Here is a 22,486-nt window from a genome sequence, read left to right on the forward strand (position 1 = left end):
GTTACGTTTTCGACTTGTTGATTATAAATTGTGTCCATATAATTTCTCTTAAATTCAGTCATGACATTGGTATATTTAGGAAAAAATGTTTAAAAATTCAATAACTTAAAGAGAAACATGTTGATTTAAAATTATGTGTACAAGCTAAATTAAAAAAAAAAACATCATTTTTATTTAGTGAACAGTCATATATGATAATAACAAAAAAATGTAATAGTTGTTTGTAGAAAACCCTAACTCAGAAAAATGACCCAATATATGTGTAAAAAAAATATTGGAAGAGAAAATTCAGAGTTAAAATTGAGAAAAAGTTTGGATATGAGTATATAAATGGAATTGTTTTATAGAATGACAGTTATATATATAAATAAAAAATCATACATGTAAAAAAAATGAACAAATATAATTCATTAAATTAGTAGAAGGTTATTTATGCTAAGAAAAGAAAAATGTATCAGACACTAAGCTATCCATACTTTTTATTTCTAACTTAAAAGACAGTCATTGACTAAAAGCAAAAGCAATAATAACAATAATGCATGACACATTTAATCTTTTTTTTTTTTTTTAAAGAGAGACTCAATTATTTATTAATGGAATAAAGGTGAATTCGAAAAAAGTAGTAACACATTTGAGGAATATAATATAACAAAACTTATAATGCTTGACAGCGCAATCCCCATTAAGTTAACTCCCCATGATTAGAGACATTCACATCCAAAACAGAGACATTTGATATGTTATGTTAGGATAATTTATAATTTTTTCACGTTTAGTTTTTCTTTTTAATTGTTTAGCTTCTTATGTTTTAAGCTTCTTCTAATATTTCTCTGTTCTCTTCCATTTAACAAAATATCTCATATTTTCACATTATATTTAAGTTTTTTTAATTTTATTATAGCATTGGTATGATGATTTAAAAAAATATAAAGGATTTTTGTTATTTGCTTTTTATTATAGCAGCAGGTTAAGATTATTGCAACCAGTTTTCGCAGCATATATTTGGATGTTCTTTCGGATGTGGTTGCCACCTACACTGCATTGCTTTTTCTGGTGCCTTAGTAAATTCCTGTTTCTCTTGCTACACTGCATTATTGCAACCACAAACACAGTATCTAATGGCAGAGAGTGTAGTTACCTTTGTTTTCGATCACCTAGCCCAGCTTGCGGCACGCGAAGCTAATTTGCTGTATGGCGTGGAGGACAGGGTCCAGTCCCTCCAGTACGAACTTCAAATGATGAAAGAGCTGCTCAGTAGCACAAAGAGCAAGAAGGGAATGGAACATACAGTGTTGAACCAAATCAGAGATGTGTCCCACTTAGCTGAGGATGTCATCGACACATTCGTAGCCAAAGTTGCCATTTACAAGAGGAGATCCATTCTCGGGAGGATGCTCCGTGGCTTTGGCCAAGCGAGGTTGCTCCGCGACGTAGCCGAAAAAATAGACAAGATCAAAAACACTCTCAACGAAATACGCGACAACAAGGACAAATATGATGCTTTCAAAGAAAACAATAATCGATCCGCCGCAGAAGAGGAGGAAGAGGAGAAAAGGGCGCAATCAGTGCAGAAGCTAAGAAGAAATGTGGAGGAAGAAGATGTGGTTGGCTTTGTCCAAGACTCCAAGGATGTCATCAACCGACTCCTGGAAGGTAGTTTAAATCGTAAAGCTTTGTCTATCATTGGCATGGGGGGATTGGGGAAGACCACTCTTGCCCGAAAGGTCTATAACAACACCCAGGTGAAGAAACACTTCACGTGTCGCGCTTGGGTTTACGTGTCAAACGAATGCAGAGTTAGGGAGATTTTGCTTGGCCTTCATAAGCATTTGATGCCAGATTTTGAACAACAAAGCAGAAGCAGCAAGAAAGGTAAGAAAAGCAGTCGAGATAATAGTAGCTTGAGTGAGGAGGAGCTGAAGATACTGGTGCGGAACGACTTGGAAGGGGAAAGGTATCTTGTGGTGGTAGATGACTTGTGGAAAAGGCAAGATTGGGACGCAGTGCAAGATGTTTTTCCGGACAACCACAGAGGCAGCAGAATCTTGATCACCAGTCGTTTGAAAGAGGTGGCCTTGCATGCTGCCCATGATGTTCCTCACTATCTTCGATTCCTGAATGAAGAAGAAAGTTGGGAGTTGTTTCGCAGGAAAGTGTTTAGGGCTGAAGACTACCCTTCTGATTTAGAGGCTATGGGAAAGCAGATGGTTCAAAGTTGTCGTGGTTTGCCGCTCTCCATCATTGTCTTAGCAGGTCTACTAGCCAACAAGGAAAAATCATTTAGAGAATGGTCTAAAGTGGTGGGTCATGTTAATTGGTATCTCACTCAAGATGAGACCCAAGTGAAGGATATAGTTCTCAAACTCAGCTACGACGACTTGCCAAGGAGATTAAAACCGTGTTTCCTCTATCTTGGAATATATCCTGAAGACATGGAAATCCCTGTTAGGCCATTATTGCAAAAGTGGGTTGCCGAGGGTTTTATACAAGATACACGGAACAGAGATTCAGATGATGTTGCGGAAGACTACTTATATGAGCTCATGGATCGTAGTTTGGTCCAAGTAGCTGAAGTGAAGACTAATGGAGGTGTGAAGGTGTGTCACGTTCATGATCTTCTTCGAGATCTTTGCATATCAGAGAGTAAAGAGGAGAAAGTTTTTGAGGTTTGTACAGATAATAACATTCTAATCCCAGTAAATTCTCGTCGACTGTCCATTCACAGTAACATCAGTCACTACATTTCTTCAAGCAACAATGACCATTCATGTATTCGTTCCCTGTTCTTCTTCGGCCCACGTTGCTATGTTCACGAGAAGGAATGGAAATGTCTTTTGGAAGGTTTCAAATTGGTTCGAGTGTTAGAGGTTGGACCAACCAAGTGTGAAAAGACCCCTTCCAATTTAAGAGAGTTTATCCACTTAAGGTACTTGAGAATAGACTCATGCTTTGTTGAATTTATTCCATCTTCAATACTTAACCTTTGGAATCTGCAAACTATAGACATTGTTTCTGGGAGCTATTCTCCAATTTCTTTCCCTGTGCAAATGTGGAAACTCAAATATTTAAGGCATTTGAATACATCAAAGCCTATCAAGTTGCGAGGCAATTGTTCAGGATCAGATGAGAAGATATGGAATCTTCAAACCATCTCTGCCATTTTACTCAATAGACAAGCAACAACTCTGATAAAGAAAGGAGCATTCCCCAATCTTAAGAGGATAGGGTTGAAAGTGGATTCTGCATACAAAGCTGAATTACCCAAATTGTTGCAGAGCCTACAACAATCAAGTCATTTGAATAAGTTGGTGATTTCCCTCCAGCATAGATATACGGGTGTTGAGGAATGTGCTAATGAGAGTGTGGAAACATGCAACGGTTGCAAGCCACAAGAATTGTTACAAAGCCTTGAGCAATTCAATAGTCTAACTGTGTTGAAGATTGAGAATGTTTTGGACCTTCTAACCTATGCACTCACGTTTCCTCCAAACGTTACAGAGTTAACCTTCTCAAGGATTAAGTGCATTACTTATGTGGGGATGAAGTGTTTGGGAAATCACACCAAACTAAAAATTTTGAGACTTTTGGGAGATGTAATTTCTGTGGATTCCTTTGACTTGAACTGTATAGCAGGCAGCTTCCCACAACTGGAAGTGTTTGATATGGAACATTTGAGAGTTGGAAAGTGGAAATTAGGTAATGGTGCAATGCCGAGGCTTCAAAGACTGGTCATCTACTATTGTGATTGGTTAGATGATCTCCCAAATCAACTCTGGTCTTTGAGTCACTTGAGAAAAGTACATATAATCAATCCCTCTGAACAAATCACACACAGACTACGAAATTTGGAAATAAACAATGAGATTCAACTCGTCCTTTGCGTAGAGGATTACAATGAAAAAGTTAGTAAAACTTTAAAGCATTGGGAGAGAAGTATTATATAAAACAGTTTGTAATTTATTTTATTCAATCCTAGCTGCTTCTGTGTTGAATTTTTCTTATGGTAATTAAAAATAATTATTTTATTTTTATAATTTTTATTTATTTTTTACGTTATTTTTTATTTATAATATTATATATATAATATAATATACATAGAGAAGATATAATTTTTAGTGTACACAAAAACATTTGAATATACAAAACAAATTCATTTCCAGTTTCGATTAATAAAAAAGCAACTTAAATTAGTTATCTAAATTTAATCATCACGTTTTTTGTTAATTAAAAATGGTTATCCATGAAATTGATTAACTAGAATAAGAATGAAGTTCCGTTACAGTTTTGTTCTTATAAGACATATTAGAGGATGAAAGGAAATACGAGTATTTAAATTAAGCTAAATCTCAATTTCTAAGAGATGTAAAATTTATTGAATGTACCAGAATAACGTACATTGGGGATGAATGGTCAGAGAAATCATTCTAAACTCAAAATTTTGAGACTCTTGGGAAATATATTTCGGTTTGTGGATTCCATTGACCTCAATTGTGTCGATGGTGGTTTCCCACAACGGGAAGTGTTGGAAATGAAACATTTGGCACTTCGAAAGTGGGAATTGGGCAATGGTTCAATGCGGAGGCTTCAAAGTTGTAAAAAGTTAGATAATCTCCCAACTGAACTCTGTTCTTTAAATGGATTGAGAAAAGTGCATATAACGGAACCTCCTTCAGAACAAATGGCTTACATCTTATAAATTTTGGAAATAAACAATGAAGTTCTAGTTGTTATGGGGAATTATCCTCCTTTGGATGATGAGAATGATTGGGGTATTTTAAATATTTACTTAGAAATTTGAGATCTATTATACCAATTAGCTGGTTATTTATTTTATGGAAGTATTTTATATAGAGCAAAGAAATGTAACATATGAAATATTAATATCTTAATTTTGACTTTTTAAATTTAAATAATAATTAGTTATATTTATATTTTTAAATATTGTAAGGTTTTCTAAATATTAATTTCAAAAAAATATTAAATAAGTAGTTTTAATATATATGTGAGCATAAATAATGATGCAGGCGGGATTAATAGACAACAATGAATCTGTTGAAGTGGGGACGAGATTTGTGTATGACTCTGTTTATATAGGACAATTTTGTACAATCTTCTAAATGTTATATTAGTTTTATATTTTGAAAGATAGTTTATTATATAATTTGAAATTGTGAATATGAACTATACTTAATATAGGGTTTACACTATTATTTAATTATTAGTTCTATGAAAAATATATAATGAATACGATTTCCTACTTGATATTAACACTATCAAAATTCATATATAACATTATTTTAGCATGCGTAAAACATAATATTAGCAATTTAATTATTCATAAAATCAAAGAAAAGTATTAGAGTGGTACATTTGGTGAAAGTTATTAATAAGGGGTTGGATCCTCTTATATCTAAGTAAAGCCCCAGCGAAACATACACTATATTTGAATGTCGTGTTGAAGCAATTTCGTTTTCATTCAACACTGAGTCTTTGACTTAAATATATTAATGATTCTATCACATCTAATAAGAGGAAATAAACTGAACACGGTGGTACTGTCATAAATATAAACATTCTACGGTAAATGAGTAGAAGGTGCAGTACTCTGATAAATATTCCAAGGGAAAATGAGTAGAATCCGTGGCTTTGGCCAAGCAAGGTTGCTTCGCGATGTAGCAGAAAAAATAGACAAGATCAAAGCCACTCTCAACGAAATACGCGACAACAAAAGCAAATATGATGCTTTCAAAGAAACCAATAATCAATCTGCAGCAGAAGAAGAGGAAGAGGGGGAGAAGGAAAGAGCAAAATCACTGCACAAGCTAAGAAGATATGTGGAGGAAGATGACGTGGTTGGCTTTGTTCATGACTCCAAGGATCTCATCAAGCGACTCCTGGAAGGTGGTTCAAATCGTAATGCTGTCTCGGTCATTGGCATGGGGGATTGGGGAAGACCACCCTTGCCCGGAAAGTCTACAACAGCACCCAGGTGAAGCAACACTTCAAGTGCCGTGCGTGGGTTTATGTGTCAAACGAGTGCAGAGTTAAGCAGCTTTTGCTTGGCCTTCTTAAAACCTAAAAGAAATAAACATAGCTCTTATTTTCAGCTTTAACTTTAAAGTAATTTATACACCCAAAGAAAAACTGATCTAAACATAACCTATATGGTAACAAATGCAGAAATCAATATTAGCAGTTCTGAAGATAAATGCTCAATGTAATAATTCAGTAACTTTCTGAACTCCAACCTTCTCAAATTCAACACATCAGATCTTGCTATCAGTAACTTCCAAATAGGAGATGAATGAATTTGGAAAATAAACATTTTTCAAACAATCCAGACTGCTCAGGGACGTAGAAACCACAACAGAAAAAGACAATAACAGTTTCTTTGCCTCCTCACCAAATCAAAATCTGACGGTACTAAGCATCACTAAACAAAAACTGCTACTACCCATAAATATAAAGCAGTAATATCGAATAAACAAAAAAGCCTATATCATTCAAAATGTACAATAGAAGATATAAGACAAAAACTTTAACTAATCATCCTATAAATAAAATTATAAAGGCAATAGAAGCACTAACAGTGTTTCAAACCACCATCACCACCTCTCTCTCGTTGTTCAAAGAATCAGAGCATGGAAGAAGGTACGAAGCAACACCAATATCAAAATCAAGCATGGAGGGCAGCAACATGTCACTCCATCCATCGTCTCATCATTTATCTCCTTCATTGCCTCTTGCTAATGCAAAACAAATACACAATTACATCAATATATTTTATTCACGACAAAAATTGCAACCAATTATTCCATATATTTCCAAAATATCTAACTAGGAAGAAACTATTATGAGGTCCAAAACCATGAGGTTCCAATTCTAAAGTGAAGAATGCGTTTACATGTGTTGTATACTAAAGATGGGTTGGAATCTCATGTTTATAAATCATTTAACAATTTCTCACTTAATAAAGCCAAGCATTTGAAAAGATAGAGTTAGATACTACCTTTGGATCTTTATTTTGTTTCACAACTACACACTTGGAAGCACTAATACTAGCACTTTTTAACAAGCTACGCGCACTGTAGTTTGATCTGGAGGTTCCATTTTGAGCACCTGTCGCATCAGACCCTGGAACATTTTCAATATCGTTCAGTTGTTTACTTTCATCCTTGGGAGCACAAACTCTCTCTCTGCATAAAGTGAAATTGCATATAACTCCCACAATACCATAGAAAAGGTTCACAGACTTGTCTACCAATCTCATCTAAGAAAAGACACTAATAAACTGGACATAAGATTAAAATCCATGAGTAATAACAAATATGAAACCAACCAAATCTCCAAAATACAAAAAAACAAGACAAATACTGTTTAATGTGTAAGTTGGTAATCCAGTATTTGGACATGTTGGACAAGTTTGAACCAAATGTTTAACCAAGACTTGCCTAGGTAAGGAGACATGTTGTCTCTGCAATGCAATGGAGTGCTTCGTTCACTGTTCCCATAATGCTCCTCAAGATGTGCAAACGGTCTCTTGAACCGATCAACCCCACTATGCAACAAGATAACATAGAATTACCAACTAATAACCAAAACAATGACAGCTTAAATTTCAAAGAACCTCTGCACTCCTGGACAAACACAAATGAAAACAAAAACTATGAAGCAATTTACAGATTTGGATTGAATCCTTATCTCACTACCCAGCTGCTACTGTTATGCACCAGAAAAAAGAACCAATCAAACCTTTAAAACTCCAAACATGTTGAATACAGGTCAAACTTATCAAGCAAGAAGTATTCATTCAAACATCAGTTTATAAATCAGCACAAACAACCTCACAGTCAGTGTATAAGTCATCCTCTTGTGTTCCAGGCTAGTGTTTATCTCTCAGCAAAGCACGTCACGAATTAGCTCTAGCATAGGCTTGAAGAGCCTCTAATACACTACTCATCATCAATACAACTCAAGATCAATAGGACTTATTTTCAACTTGTAATGTGGCCAAGGTAAAGGGTAAGATATGGAAAAGGATTCAAGGCTAAGCACTAAAGAGAAGTGAAGGAACAATGGCAAGAAATTTGAAAAAATCAAGTGTAAGGTCATGCTCCTCAAGACATCACACAGATTCAGACATCACTCTCTTACTTTCATTTTTTCCCTTCTCATTCTATATTTTTTCTCTCTTTTCAGGTATAATCAAACAATTTATTTTTGTCTTTCATTTTTCTTTTTTTTTTCTTTCTCAAGCCACTTTCAAACTTTTCAGCACATTACAAAATGATTTCTGTAAGGCCCACTTACATTGCTGCCCTTATTTTAAAAGGCTACCCAAAATCAGTTGGGCCTAGGGCTGGCCCAAAGGGAAACCAGACCCTAAGTCTGCCCTAACACACTCATTCTACTCAATTTCAGAAACAACCCCTCTTCCTTAGAGTCGCAGCCGTCTCTCTCTCAGCTAGGGTTTGGTACGTCAATCAAGTCTGGTTTCCCTTTGGGTCAGCCCTAGGCCCAACTGATTTGGGGTACGTGATGGTTCCCCTGCTTAGCCTCTGGACTGGCTTCTGTTTTGGGCTTTCCATTTAGGGCTAAGGCCCATGTATTGTCTTCTCTTGGAATTTATTTAAATTATTATCACTCTCTTACATTACTTTGTATTTGGCATCGTGGTGTGCCTCTATTATTGTCCTTTAAATACTTGGGATATATGTAGGAGTGGCACTATACTCCGTTGATTTTGCTTCTTATATTATACTGTGTGACATTTCCTTTAATTAACTTTAACCACACACTTGAATTTTACCAAAATCTCCCAAAACAGTTCCAAAGCCCCTTTCACAGCTCAATAGCAAGGTACATAGAGTTTTTCTGGTCCAAAGACTTGAAATGAGCAGGTCAGTCACAAAAACAGGTCAAAACAGGCTCAAAAATTGGGTTCAATGGTAAATGATTCAAGATAGGCTTTATTTGGTCAAGTGGCTACAGAAACAACAATGGCCTAATATCATCTCAAGAGTTGCAATTGAAAACAAGCTATGTCAACTAGAGTCAATTCAAGTTCTGCCAAAAACTAGAAATCATGAGCACATCACACACATTAATTAAAAAATGTCATACTGATCTAGAACTGAAGTTATTATGAAAAATTTACTATACTTAACAATGAATGATTGCATAAAAAAGTTTGAAATATCCAAACTTTGAAAGTTGGCAATGTAACATTATGCCCATGTGTAAAATCAGCCTAGGTAGCAAGAATAAGGCTCAAACATACTGTAACAAGTTTCGAAACAGTACAAGGAGTTCAAAATCTAAAATCTGAACTCAAATCATCAATAAAGATTAAAACTCACCTTAAAACCAACAAAAGAAAGTCAAAAGTAGACTTAAAACCCAAGATCAGCATGTTAGTAATTCAAGTTGGAACAAAAAATCAAAATATGGTTAAAAAAAGGTTTAAGTAAAAAAATAATGAAACAAATAAATAAGATTACTCAAAGATAAAACAACATTACTCTAACAAAGTTAAATAATTATTGGTTCAAAACAAACAATCATAAAAACAATATAAAACCACTAATCACTAACCTTGTAATGTTGAATTTAAGACACCAAGCTACACCACAAATAAAAAACAATGAGTAAAACAGAACAATGAAGAAAGTAAAAGCAGGACAATTCTAGGCTATACATAAATCAACAAAAATGTTCCAAAAATTAACCTAAAAAATTCACTCTGAAGGGAGGTCACGCCTAGCAACATTCGATGCAAATTAGGAAAGTAAAATATGAAAGTAAAGAAAAATAAAACCATTCAAATACAACAAATTAAGGAAACAACAAACCACAACACAACACACAACTAAAAACTGAAAAACACACACCACAACACCCTAAGCACAACACTTTGTGTATCTGAGCAAATTGTAGATAATCTCAACGTACAAAGACATGGACAAATAGAAGCCCTACTCTCTTATACTAGGTGCCATTATCCAAAGCCTTGACCCCTAAAACATGACACAATGCGCACAACAAAACAAAGGACACAACAAACAATTAATAAAACATAGCTAATAATACACGACACACAACTCAAAACACAAAAATACACACCATATCACCCCATGAACCATAAGCAAATTGTTAATCATCTCAATGTAAAAAGAATAAGTATGGACAAATAGATACCCTATACTTTTGTATTAGGCGCCATTATCGAAAACCCTAACACTTAAATCACCCTTACCCGTAAATCCCCCCAACCCCCACCACTAAATCCCCCTAACACCCAACCCCACCACTCCCCACCCCCAAAACCTCCCAACCACCACCCCTAAATCCCCCTCTCCCCACCTCCTAACCCCTAAATTCTCGCAACCCCCCCTAAATCCCCCTAACCCTTACATCTCCCTAACCCCTACATCCCATAATTCCTAACCACAACCATAACTCTTTAATCATATATGACACGGATGATACACGCGTCAGTCTGTAGTCGACAAACAAAACACAACACAACAACATAACAACACATAGCACACAACAACAAGCAGCACAACAGCACATCAAAACACAACAGCAGACATCAGCACACAAAAGCACAACACACAATGCACAACACACCTAATAACACATGACACACAACTCAAAACACAAAATCACACACTATAACACTCCAAGCACACACCCCATGAACCCTAAGCAAATTATCGGTCATCTCAATATATAAAGATGCCTAATACTTTTATATTAGGCTTCTTAATCGAAAGCCAACCACTAAGCATAACATTACTCGTATAAGGTTAGACAATTATTAATTTGAAACAAATTGACATGAGAATAACATTAGATGATTAATCATTCACTGCTACAAAGGACACAACAAACAACTAATAACACAGATAATAATACATGACACACAACCAAAACACAAAAATACACACCACAACATCCCATGAACCATAAGCAAATTGTCAACAATCTCAATGTAAAAAAAATAAGTATGCACAGATAGATACCATATACTTTTGCCATATAGACAACAAACAAGACACAACACAACAGCATAACAACACAATATCACAGAACAACACACATCAACAAGCAGCACAACAAGGGAGCAGCACAATAGCACAACACAACACATCAGAACACAACAGCACAACAACAACACAACACACAATGCACAACGCACAACGGGTAACGCCCAACGCACAATGCACAACACACAGCTAATAACACACGACACACAACTCAAAACCCAAAATCACACACCATAGCACCCCAAGCACACACCCCATGAACCCTAAGCAAATTGTCAGTCATCTCAACGTATAAAGACTGAGTATGGAAAGATGCCCAATACTTTTATATTAGGCTTCTTAATCGAAAGCCAACCACCTAAGCATAACATTACTCGTATAAGGTCAGACAATTATTAATTTGATACAAATTGACATGAGAATAACATAATCATTCATTGTTGCAATTGAACAAAGGACACAACAAACAACTAATAACACATAGATAATAATACACAACACACGACACATAACTCAAAACACAAAAATACACACCACAACATCCCATGAACCATAAGCAAATTGTCAATAAACTAAATGTAAAAAGAATAAGTATGGACAGATATATGTCATATACTTTTGTATTAAGCGTCATTATCGAAAACCCTAACCCCTAACCCCCAACCCCCAACCCCTACCCCCCAATCGCCAAACCCTTAACATCAGCATACAACAGCACAACAACACAACACATTAGCACACAACTAATAACACATAACAATCAATACACAACTAATAACACATAACAATCAATACACAACTAATAACACTTAACACAACATATACGACTATAATGAAATAATAAAGAAATATCTATCATAAAGGACAAAATACAACATATACGACTGATAATATTACAAGAAATAGGTAATTGAATGTAACATAATACCTTAAGAATGATCTTCAACCAAAAGATTAGTAAAATATAGATTATTAACATTCAATGGTGAGAAATGGATAGAAATAGAATAATTACTAAGTAAAGGTTGAGAATCATAACTGCTTCGACTCAATGCCTGCAATAGCAAAAGCAATACAAAAATGGTATTAATGGTGGTGGAAACACAGGAAACAAGTACAGAAAGTCAACGTTTGCATTGTAGTGTTGAATTCAAGCCACCAAGCTACACCACATAAAAAAAAATGAAATGATAAAGAAATCTTATCACAAAGGACAAATAGAACATGTATGACAGATAATATTACAATAAATAGGTAATCGAATGTAACATAATACTATAAGAATGATCTTCAACCAAAAGATTAGTAAAATATGGATTATTAACATTCAATGGTGAGAAATGGATAGAAATAGAATAATTACTAAGTAGAGGTTGAGAACCATAACTGCTTCGACTCAATGCCTGCAATAGCAAAAGCAATACAAAAATGGTATTAATGGTGGTGGAAACACAGGAAACAAGTACAGAAAGTCAACGTTTGCATTGTAGTGTTGAATTCAAGCCACCAAGCTACACCACATAAAAAAAAATGAAATGATAAAGAAATCTTATCACAAAGGACAAATAGAACATGACAGATAATATTACAATAAATATGTAATCGAATGTAACATAATACCTTAAGAATGATCTTCAGCCAAAAGATTTGTAAAATATTGATTATTAACATTCAATGGTGAGAAATGGATAGAAATAGAATAATTACTAAGTAGAGGTTGAGAACCATAACTGCTTCGACTCAATGCCTGCAATAACAAAAGCAATACAAACATGGCAATAATTATGGTGGAAACACATGAAACAAGTACAGAAAGTCGACGTTTGCTTTGTAGTGTTGAATTCAAGCCACCAAGCTACACCACATCAAAAATAATGAAATGATAAAGAAATCTCAATCATAAAGGACAAATACAACATATATGACTGATAATATTACAAGAAATAGGTAAATGAATGTAACATAATACCTTAAGAATGATCTTCAACCAAAAGATTAGTAAAATATTGATTATTAACATTCAATGGTGAGAAATGGATAGAAATAGAATAATAACTAAGTAGAGGTTGAGAACCATAACTGCTTCGACTCAATGCCTGCAATAGGAAAAGCAATACAAACATGGAATTAATGATGGTGGAAACACATAAAACAAGTACAGAAAATCAACGTTTGCCTTGTAGTGTTGAATTCAAGCCACCAAGCTACACCATATAAAAAATAATGAAATGATAAATAAATCTTATCATAAAGGACAAATACAACATATATGACTGAGAATATTACAAGAAATAGGTAATTGAATGTAACATAATACCTTAAGAATGATCTTCAACCAAAAGATTAGTAAAATATTGATTATTAACATTCAATGTTGAGAAATGGATAGAAATAGAATAATTACTAAGTAGAGGTTGAGAACCATAACTGCTTTGACTCAATGCCTGCAATAGGAAAAGCAATACAAACATGGTATTAATGATGGTGGAAATACAGGACACAAGTACAGAAAGTCAACGTTTGCCTTGTAGTGTTGAATTCAAGCCACCAAGCTACACCACATAAAAAATAATGAAATGATAAATAAATCTTATCATAAAGGACAAATACAACATATATGACTGAGAATATTATAAGAAATAGGTAATTGAATGTAACATAATACCTTAAAAATGATCTTCAACTAAAAGATTAGTAAAATATTGATTATTAACATTCAATGGTGAGAAATGGATAGAAATAGAATAATTACTAAGTAGAGGTTGAGAACCATAACTACTTCGACTCAATGCCTGCAATAGCAAAAGCAATACAAACATGGTATTAATGATGGTGGAAACACAGGAAACAAGGACAAAGTCGACGTTTGCCTTGTAGTGTTAAATTCAAGCCACCAAGCTACACCACATAAAAAATAATTAAATGATAGAGAAATCTCTATCATAAAGGACAAATACAACATATACGACTGATAATATTACAGGAAATAGGTAATTGAATGTAACATAATACCTTAAGAATTATCTTCAACCAAAAGATTAGTAAAATATTGATTATTAACATTCAATGGTGAGAAATGGATAGAAATAGAATAATTACTAAGTAGAGGTTGAGAACCATAACTGCTTCAACTCAATGTCTGCAATAACAAAAGCAATACAAAAATGGTATTAATGGTGGTGGAAACACAGGAAACAAGTACAGAAAGTCAACAAGCTACACCACATACAAAATAATGAAATGATAAATAAATCTTACCATAAAGGACAAATACAACATATACGACTCATAATATTACAAGAAATAGGTAATTGAATGTAACATAATACCTTAAGAATGATCTTCAACCAAAAGATTAGTAAAATAATTATTATTAACATTCAATGGTGAGAAATGGATAGAAATAGAATAATTACTAAGTAAAGGTTGAGAACCATAATTGCTTCGACTCAATGCCTGCAATAGCAAAAGCAATACAAACGTGGTATTAATGATGGTGGAAACATAGGAAACATAGGAAACAAGTACACAAAAGTTCTCTAACCTGAAGTGTGAAAATTTTTTTGCAAAGATCTTCAAATATATTGCAAGATGGTTCAATCACCTATAAAAATGAAGAAACGAAAAATGTAGTAAGATCATAATACCTTAAGTCAGCATGTAAGGTCATGTTTAATAATGCCTAGAGAAAGAGTTCGAAAATAAAAATCGTAATCTTTAACAAAGTACACAAAATTTTGGATCAAAAGTTGTATGAAACACCTTATTATTGAAAATCCAACTTCCATTGCTTGGATCTACAAATCCTCCCCTTCTCCAACTGAATGCAATTTCAAAATTCAACAAAACTTTGATAAGAACAACAAACGAAACTACATCTCAAATTACAATTTATAGTAAGAAAATAATACCCTAAGTCAGCATGTAATTCTAGATCTTACAATTCCTTTCCTTCGACCACTATTCAGAAGATCTACAAATCCTCGAACACCACATCCTTGAAAAATGCTAATCACAAACCATTCATGTTTTGTTAGCTAGAATAATGCTTTGAGAAAGAGTTCAGAAAAAAAAATCATAATATTGAACAAAGGACATAAAAAGTTGGATCAAAAGTTGAATTAAACTTCTTATTATTGAAAATTCAACTCCTATTTCTTGAATTGAAGTCCTCCCCATCTTGAATCTGCAACTAAACGCAATTTCAAATTCAACACGATGTTGATAACAACAAGCGAAACTACATCTCAAATTACAGTTTTTGTAAGACAAAGAAATATACAAATAAATAAGAATGATAGTTCATGACAAAAACTACATAGTTCTCACATAAGAAAAAAATAATTTACCTTACGAACTCGTAAAACTTGACCTTCTACTCCAGTAAAGCAAAAATGATATAATTCTGCTTATACATAATACTCTAACAATTAAAAGATAATGTATCTTAAGAACCTATAATATTTAACATTTTACGTCAATAAAGCCTAAATCAATATAAATAGTAGAATTACGAAGTCTAGGTTTAAAACTACAATTATTTCGAGTAAATGCCGGAAACAACAAAAGTAATACAAACATGACAATGAAAACCTATAACGCCTAACTACTAACCCGTAACCCCTAACACCTAACCCCTATATCATACATTATAGGCTTTGTGCACAACATACAAAATATAACATAACACAACAAAGTAAACAACACAAAACTAATAATAAAGAACACCTAACACACGACAAACCACACAACACATAACACAATTAATAACACATAACACATAATACACAACGCAAAAAAGAAAAACACACACCACCACAACCCATGAACCATAAGCAAATTGTCAATCATCTCAATATACAAAGACTGAGTATGTACACATAAATGTCCTATACTTCTGTATTAGGCACCATTATTGAAAGTTGTAACCCCCTAAATACCCCTAACTCCTAAATTTTTAAACCATAAATCCTCCTAACTTATAAATCCTTCTAATCCCTAAATGCCCCAACCCCCAAATAACCATAACTCATAAATCATAGATCATACGCTCTACGCATAACACACAAAAATTGAAACAACGAAAAAAACACAGCAGACAGCACACACAGCATGCGTCAGCCTACAACCAACAGACAACACAACACACAACATAGAACAAACAACACACAGCTAATAACACGCAACACGTAAAACACAACACACAATACACAACTAATAACAAACAACACATAACCCAAAACTTAAAACTGAAAAACACACACCACAACGAAACAAAACATAAGAGACAAAACATAACACAACTCAACAAAGCAAAGCAAACAACATAGAACTAATAACAAAGAACACACAACAGACGACAAAGCACATAACACAGCACACAAGTAATAACACATAACACACAATACACAATGTAAAATAGAAAAACACACATCCTAGCACCACAAACACAACAACTCATGAACCCTAAGCAAATTGTCAATCATTTTAATGTACAAAGACTGAGTATGGAGACATAGGCTCTGTGCACAACACACAAAACATAACAATAACACAACAAAATAGACAACACACAACTAATAATAAAGAACGCACAACACACGACAAAGCACACAATACACAACACAATTAATAACACATAACACACAATATACATCGCAAAAAAGAAAAACACACACCACCACACCCCCGTGAATCCTAAGCAAATTGTTAATCATCTCAATGTACAAAGACTGAGTATGTACACATAGATGTCATATACTTTTGTATTAGGCACCATTATTGAAAGCCCTAACCCCCAAAATCTCGTTAACTCCTAAATGTCTAAACCATAAATCCTCCTAACCTATAAATCCTCCTAATTCTTAAATCCCCCAACCCCTAAATAACCATAACTCATAAATCATAGATGATATACTCTGCGCATAACATACAAAAGTTGACATAACAAAAAAAAACACAGCAGACGGCACACGCGACACGCCTCAGCCTACAGCCAACAAACAACACAGCACACAATGTACAACACACAACACAGCTAATAACACGCAACACGCAAAACATAACACACAACCCACAAGTAATAACAAACAACATAAAACTCAAAACTGAAAAACACACACCACAACGCAACAAAACATAACACACAAAACATAACATAACTCAACAAAGCAGACAACACAAAACTAATAACAAAGAACACACAACACACGACAAAGCACACAACACAAAACACACAACACATAGCACACAACACAATTAATAACAAACAACACAACCCAAAACTCAACTGAAAAACTCACACCAGAACGCAACAAAACATAACACACACAAAACATAACACAACTCAACAAAGCAAACAACACAGAACTAATAACAAAGAACACACAACACACGACAAAGCACACAACACAGAGCACACAACTAATAACACATAACACACAATGCACAACGTAAAATAGAAAAACGCACACCATAACATCACAAACACAACAACTCATGAACCCTAAGCAAATTGTCAATCATCTCAATGAACAAAGACTGAGTATGGACACATAGGCTCTGTGCACAACACACAAAACATAACATAACACAACAAAGTAGACAACACACAACTAATAATAAAGAACGCACAACACACGGCAAAGCACACAGCACACAACACAATTAATAACACATAACACACAATATACAACGTAAAAAAGAAAAACACACACCACCACACCCCATGAACACTAAGCAAATTGTCAATCATCTCAATGTACAAAGACTGAGTATGTACACATAGATGTAATATACTTTTGTATTAGGCACCATTATCAAAAACCCTAACCCCTAAAACATAGATGATAGGCTTTGTTCACAACGCACAAAACACAGCGCACAACGCACAACACCTCATGATACCTAAGCAAATTGTCAATCATCTCAATATACGGAGACTAGGAATGGACAAATGCACTAGTCTTTCATTAGGGGTCATTATCGATAACCAACCACCTAAGCATAACAATATTACTCATATAAGGTTAGACAATTATTGGTTTCAAACAAATAAACATAAGAACAACATAAGACCAATAATCAATCACCGCTGCTGTAATTGATGGAATTTTTTGCCCTGAGAAGCCATGAGACGTCATGCCAATGAGGGTGGGAGCACACGAACAGGGATGGACAAATCATGTTCAGAGTATAAAATTGCATTCAGACCACCAATATGCACCATAAATAAAATGTGCATAAAATGTAATAATAAAAGTAAATTCATACAATAATTACAACAAAACTTACTGTACATTCTTCCATATACAACCCTGTAATACCAAAATATTTTCGTTTGAAAGCAATACTAGCACTTACCTCACCAAAATCCAACCTATTACATCCACAACATGTAGAAAGGGATTTTTGTCGCTTGCATTAACCAATGTGACCGGTAAACTCACAGTCCACACCTATAATCACAAATTGGTCATTGAACAACTATGCAAGTTACACGCCAAACAATGCAGTATAATATAAAAGAGCTCCAATTAAAAGGGAATTTTACAAAAATAAACAACAGGAATACAATATGGTAGTCATATCATACGTTCATGTTCTGGGAAAGTAAAGAGAAAATAACCCATTCAATTCAAGAATATAAAGTTAAAGATGAAATGAAACATTCTTCTTGTGGCAATGTAAAAGGTGATAGATGAAAAGAAAAAGAATTTGGAGTGAAAGTGGTCCAAATGGTATGAGATATATGGGACAAACCACGTATAATTCAATAAAGTTATACTACTCAATGCTCTACAGAAGTACTACAATGCTACCACCACAAATTTATCAAGATGCATTGCAAGAAAAGTTCACAAGACATCATTCAATCGTATTACATAGACTTATACATATACATACCTGAATAACAGGAAAAGCGCCAGGCGAATTCCCCATATCCCAACAAACAAAGTCAGGATTATCTGAAAAGAGTGAATTTATTCAAGATTGATAGGAACTCGGGTAGGAGGATAAAGATTGTTTTGTAATTGTCAATTATAATTTGTTTTTAGCCTGATAATTCAAAATACACAAAAAGAAAATGATACATTAGATTACCTGTCGAAAATACCACGAGCCTTTGATCACCAGTGTCAATACAGCAATTATAATGAAATTCGTGCTTCCTTCAAAGAGAAATTGATGGCAGAACGATTTGAACAACCACTTTGTTTTATTCATTAAAAGAACAATAAAATATACTAGCCACTTCTTTGTTTATTACCAGAACAGACTAGAATAGTAGTTACTTTTGAAATCAAAGTTCAAAGTGCAGTAAAGAATAACGCCCGGAAAAATCAGTTACTTTGTCGAATTTGAGGAGCGCGGTGATGACGAAAAATAGAAACCGATAGTCAATCTGAAAATGTAAACAAAATGTTTGTGATGAACATCAGAAAATATATGAAATTGAAAAAATAAAAAAAGAAATTGGGAATACACAGTGATAAGTGTAGTGAACGCTAAGAAATGAGAGTCGATGAGAGTAGCCATTGTCTTTGTTTCTTCTTGGCAAGAAGAAGAAAAAAAAGAAATGTTTGAAATCTCAAGAACGCGTGTAACCAATGGTTATATAGGTGAAGAGTTAAATAACGCGCGCTAAAGTTTTTGTAATAAAGATATTGGGAAAGGTAAAAAAATAATTTGGATTCAAGAAAAAAAAGGAAAGTTTTTACTTTATTTTATTCATATAAAGTAAATTTTTTAAAGTTGAAAAATTGGAGTTAAAATGAATTTTAAATTGAAACAATAAGTATTATAAACTTTTAATAAATAAAAAATGTATATTCTAAATAATAATGTATTATAATCGATTATAGAATATATATATATATATATATATATATATATATTATTGAGAAAAAATATTCTTAATTGTGGTTATTATGGATGATGAGTTTTATGAATCATGACTGTGCGTGCATACTGGTATTTCTCAAATATCGGTATTAAAGACACAAGACATGCTTAATCCAGAGTTCCTCATGTCAGAGTAAACTAAGAGTCCACGTATTCACAGGTTAAACTATAGCAACAGAAATATACACTATAAAACACACACACACAAAGAAGCAGAGCAAAAAAATTATAGGCAGCAATGGAAACAATAACAGTGGAACGTACTTGAGCCAAGGGGTTACTTCCTCCACCAACTGAAGCACCTTCTTGAAATCGCCATCTTCTTTAGCCAAACCCGCGGATGCACACCTCACGAGGCTCACGGCAATGTCAACTATCAACGAACATAAGTCTTTACTGCCTCCGCCGCCCTTGTCTATTTCATGGAGAAGCTTGCCCTTCCTCTTTCGGCTGTCGAAGCCTCTCAAGAACTCTCAAACCCTCGACTTCGGCTTCGGCGAAGAGTGCGCAGGACTCGAGACAGTGCATGAAGCGAAGTCTCTGGAATTCGATGGAGAATGGCTTGGAAGCCAACTGAGAAGCGACGGTGTCCAAGCAATCGAGGCAGAGCCTGTAAACGCGGAGCAGTTCGAGTAGCAAAACGGCGTCGTTGGACTTGGAAAGCCCCGGGAGGCGTTGAGGAAGGAGAGAAAGCGCTTGGCGAGGGAGCAAATTAGGGTTGGTTCGGGTTTGGATTTCTTTGTCGCTTTGAGATCTGCTAGGGGACGGAGGTAATCGGAGACTAGGGCGTGGATGCCGGAGGAATCGGAGGACTGAAGCTTCGAAATGAGAGATGATTCGGATGGAGCAGCCATGGGAAGAGAGTGAAAGAATGGATTCAAGAACCGCAGAGAAGGAGTCTGAGCTAATTTACAAGGCGCCAAAAACACGCTCTTCCTCTTTTATTTCAAACTTTGGAGATGGAACGGAGCATCATATATAACGGTCTTTCTTTCTTTTTAAGGAAAACATAATATTGATATCACCAAAATTGCCAAAAATTTTCATGAGTGATTTTTACGCTATTTTCTGTAAATTTTGTTTTCTTGAACAAACGTTCCATTTTTATTTTGTATCTTTCATATTTCTCTTTTAATTGTTTTAGTTTTTATTGAGCAACAGTGTTAAATTAATAATCATGGAAGTGGGAAATTCAAATAGAGAAAGATGGCATTTGAAAAAATATTCATTTTAAATTACTGGTACAAATTATAAGAAAAAATATTCATTTTAAATTAATCAGTGAACATATACAATCACTTACTGTCTTTGTATTTACATTTTTTAATTTTTAAAAAGTCTAAAATCAATAATAAATAAATAATTTTTAAAATAGTTGTTAAAACAATATTTAAATAATGATAGATAAAATAATTATTAAAACAATATTTAAACAATATTAAAAAAAATAAGATATGTAAAATAGTTGTTAAAACAATATTTAAACAATATTAAAAAAAATAAGATATTTAAAATAGTTGTTAAAACAATATTTAAACAATATTAAAAAAAATATGTAAAAAAGAAATTTAAATAATGATTTAAAACAAAAGAGATTTAAAAAGATATTTGTAAAAAAAATGATTAAAAGTAAATTATTTATAAAATAATTAATTTTTAAAATAACTAAGAGTAAAATGAGTATTATGAAATGTGAATGCAATATCATATAACTCCCTTTCCCTTAGTAAATCCCTGTTCCTCTTTCACCATCAAATCAAAATCTACACCACGTTCCGCTGGAATGGCAGAGAGTGTAGTTTCCTTTGTTTTGGATCACTTATCCCAGCTTGTGGCACGCGAAGCTAACTTGCTTCATGGTGTGGAGGACCGGGTTCAGTCCCTCCAGTACGAACTTCAGATGATCAAAGAGTTGCTCAGTAGCACAAGGAGCAAGAAGGGAACGGAACATACAGTGTTGAACCAAATCAGAGATGTGTCCCACTTAGCTCAGGATGTCATCGACACTTCGTAGCCAAAGTTTCCATTTACAAGAGAAGAACCATTCTGGGGAGGATGCTCCGTGGCTTTCACCAAGCAAGGTTGCTCCACGACGTAGCAGAAAAAATAGACAAGATCAAAGCCACTCTCAATGAAATACGCGACAACAAAAGCAAATATGATGCTTTCAAAGAAACCAATAATCAATCTGCAGCAGAAGAAGAAGAAGCGGAGGAGAAGGAAAGAGCAAAAGCACTGCACAAGCTAAGAAGAAATGTGGAGGAAGATGACGTGGTTGGCTTTGTCCAAGACTCCAAGGATCTCATCAATCGTAACGCTTTCTCGATCATTGGCATGGGGGGATTGGGGAAGACCACCCTTGCCCGAAAGGTCTATAACAGCACCCAGGTGAAGCAACACTTCAAGTGCCGTGCGTGGGTTTATGTGTCAAACAAGTGCAGAGTTAAGGAGCTATTGCTTGGCCTTCTTAAAACCTAAAAGAAATAAACATAGCTCTTATTTTCAGATTTAACTTTAAAGTAATTTATACA

The 22,486-nt window shown here is 34.3% G+C and overlaps 2 protein-coding genes and 1 pseudogene across 3 annotated transcripts; 2 read left to right on the forward strand and 1 right to left on the reverse strand.

Moving 5' to 3' along the window:
- The first annotated feature begins 854 nt into the window (after positions 1 to 854).
- On the forward strand, positions 855 to 3,992 carry LOC114169750 (disease resistance protein RPP13-like). Of its 2 annotated transcripts, XM_028055034.1 has the most exons (2): positions 855 to 2,926; positions 3,004 to 3,184. In XM_028055034.1, the coding sequence occupies exons 1-2, from the start codon at positions 1,119 to 1,121 to the stop codon at positions 3,125 to 3,127; spliced, it is 1,932 nt and encodes a 643-aa protein (XP_027910835.1). In that variant the 5' UTR covers positions 855 to 1,118; the 3' UTR covers positions 3,128 to 3,184. The 2 variants fall into 2 exon arrangements, with proteins under 2 accessions (XP_027910835.1, XP_027910834.1); XM_028055033.1 differs by having other exon boundaries at positions 857 to 3,992.
- A 1,933-nt stretch (positions 3,993 to 5,925) lies between these two features.
- LOC114170430 lies at positions 5,926 to 20,809 on the reverse strand. The gene is made up of 10 exons (XM_028055906.1): positions 20,470 to 20,809; positions 20,220 to 20,427; positions 19,402 to 19,455; positions 19,155 to 19,222; positions 18,957 to 19,018; positions 18,414 to 18,508; positions 7,452 to 7,558; positions 7,010 to 7,196; positions 6,589 to 6,746; positions 5,926 to 6,075 (listed from the first exon to the last, which is right to left on the reverse strand). Exons 1-8 carry the CDS (start codon positions 20,807 to 20,809, stop codon positions 7,156 to 7,158), a joined length of 975 nt encoding a protein of 324 aa, XP_027911707.1. The 3' UTR covers positions 5,926 to 6,075; positions 6,589 to 6,746; positions 7,010 to 7,155.
- An 857-nt stretch (positions 20,810 to 21,666) lies between these two features.
- On the forward strand, positions 21,667 to 22,433 carry LOC114170431 (annotated as a pseudogene).
- Positions 22,434 to 22,486: the final 53 nt, after the last annotated feature.

The sequence above is a fragment of the Vigna unguiculata genome, chromosome 11, assembly GCF_004118075.2.
Source record: "Vigna unguiculata cultivar IT97K-499-35 chromosome 11, ASM411807v1, whole genome shotgun sequence".
Taxonomy (NCBI): Eukaryota; Viridiplantae; Streptophyta; class Magnoliopsida; order Fabales; family Fabaceae; genus Vigna; species Vigna unguiculata.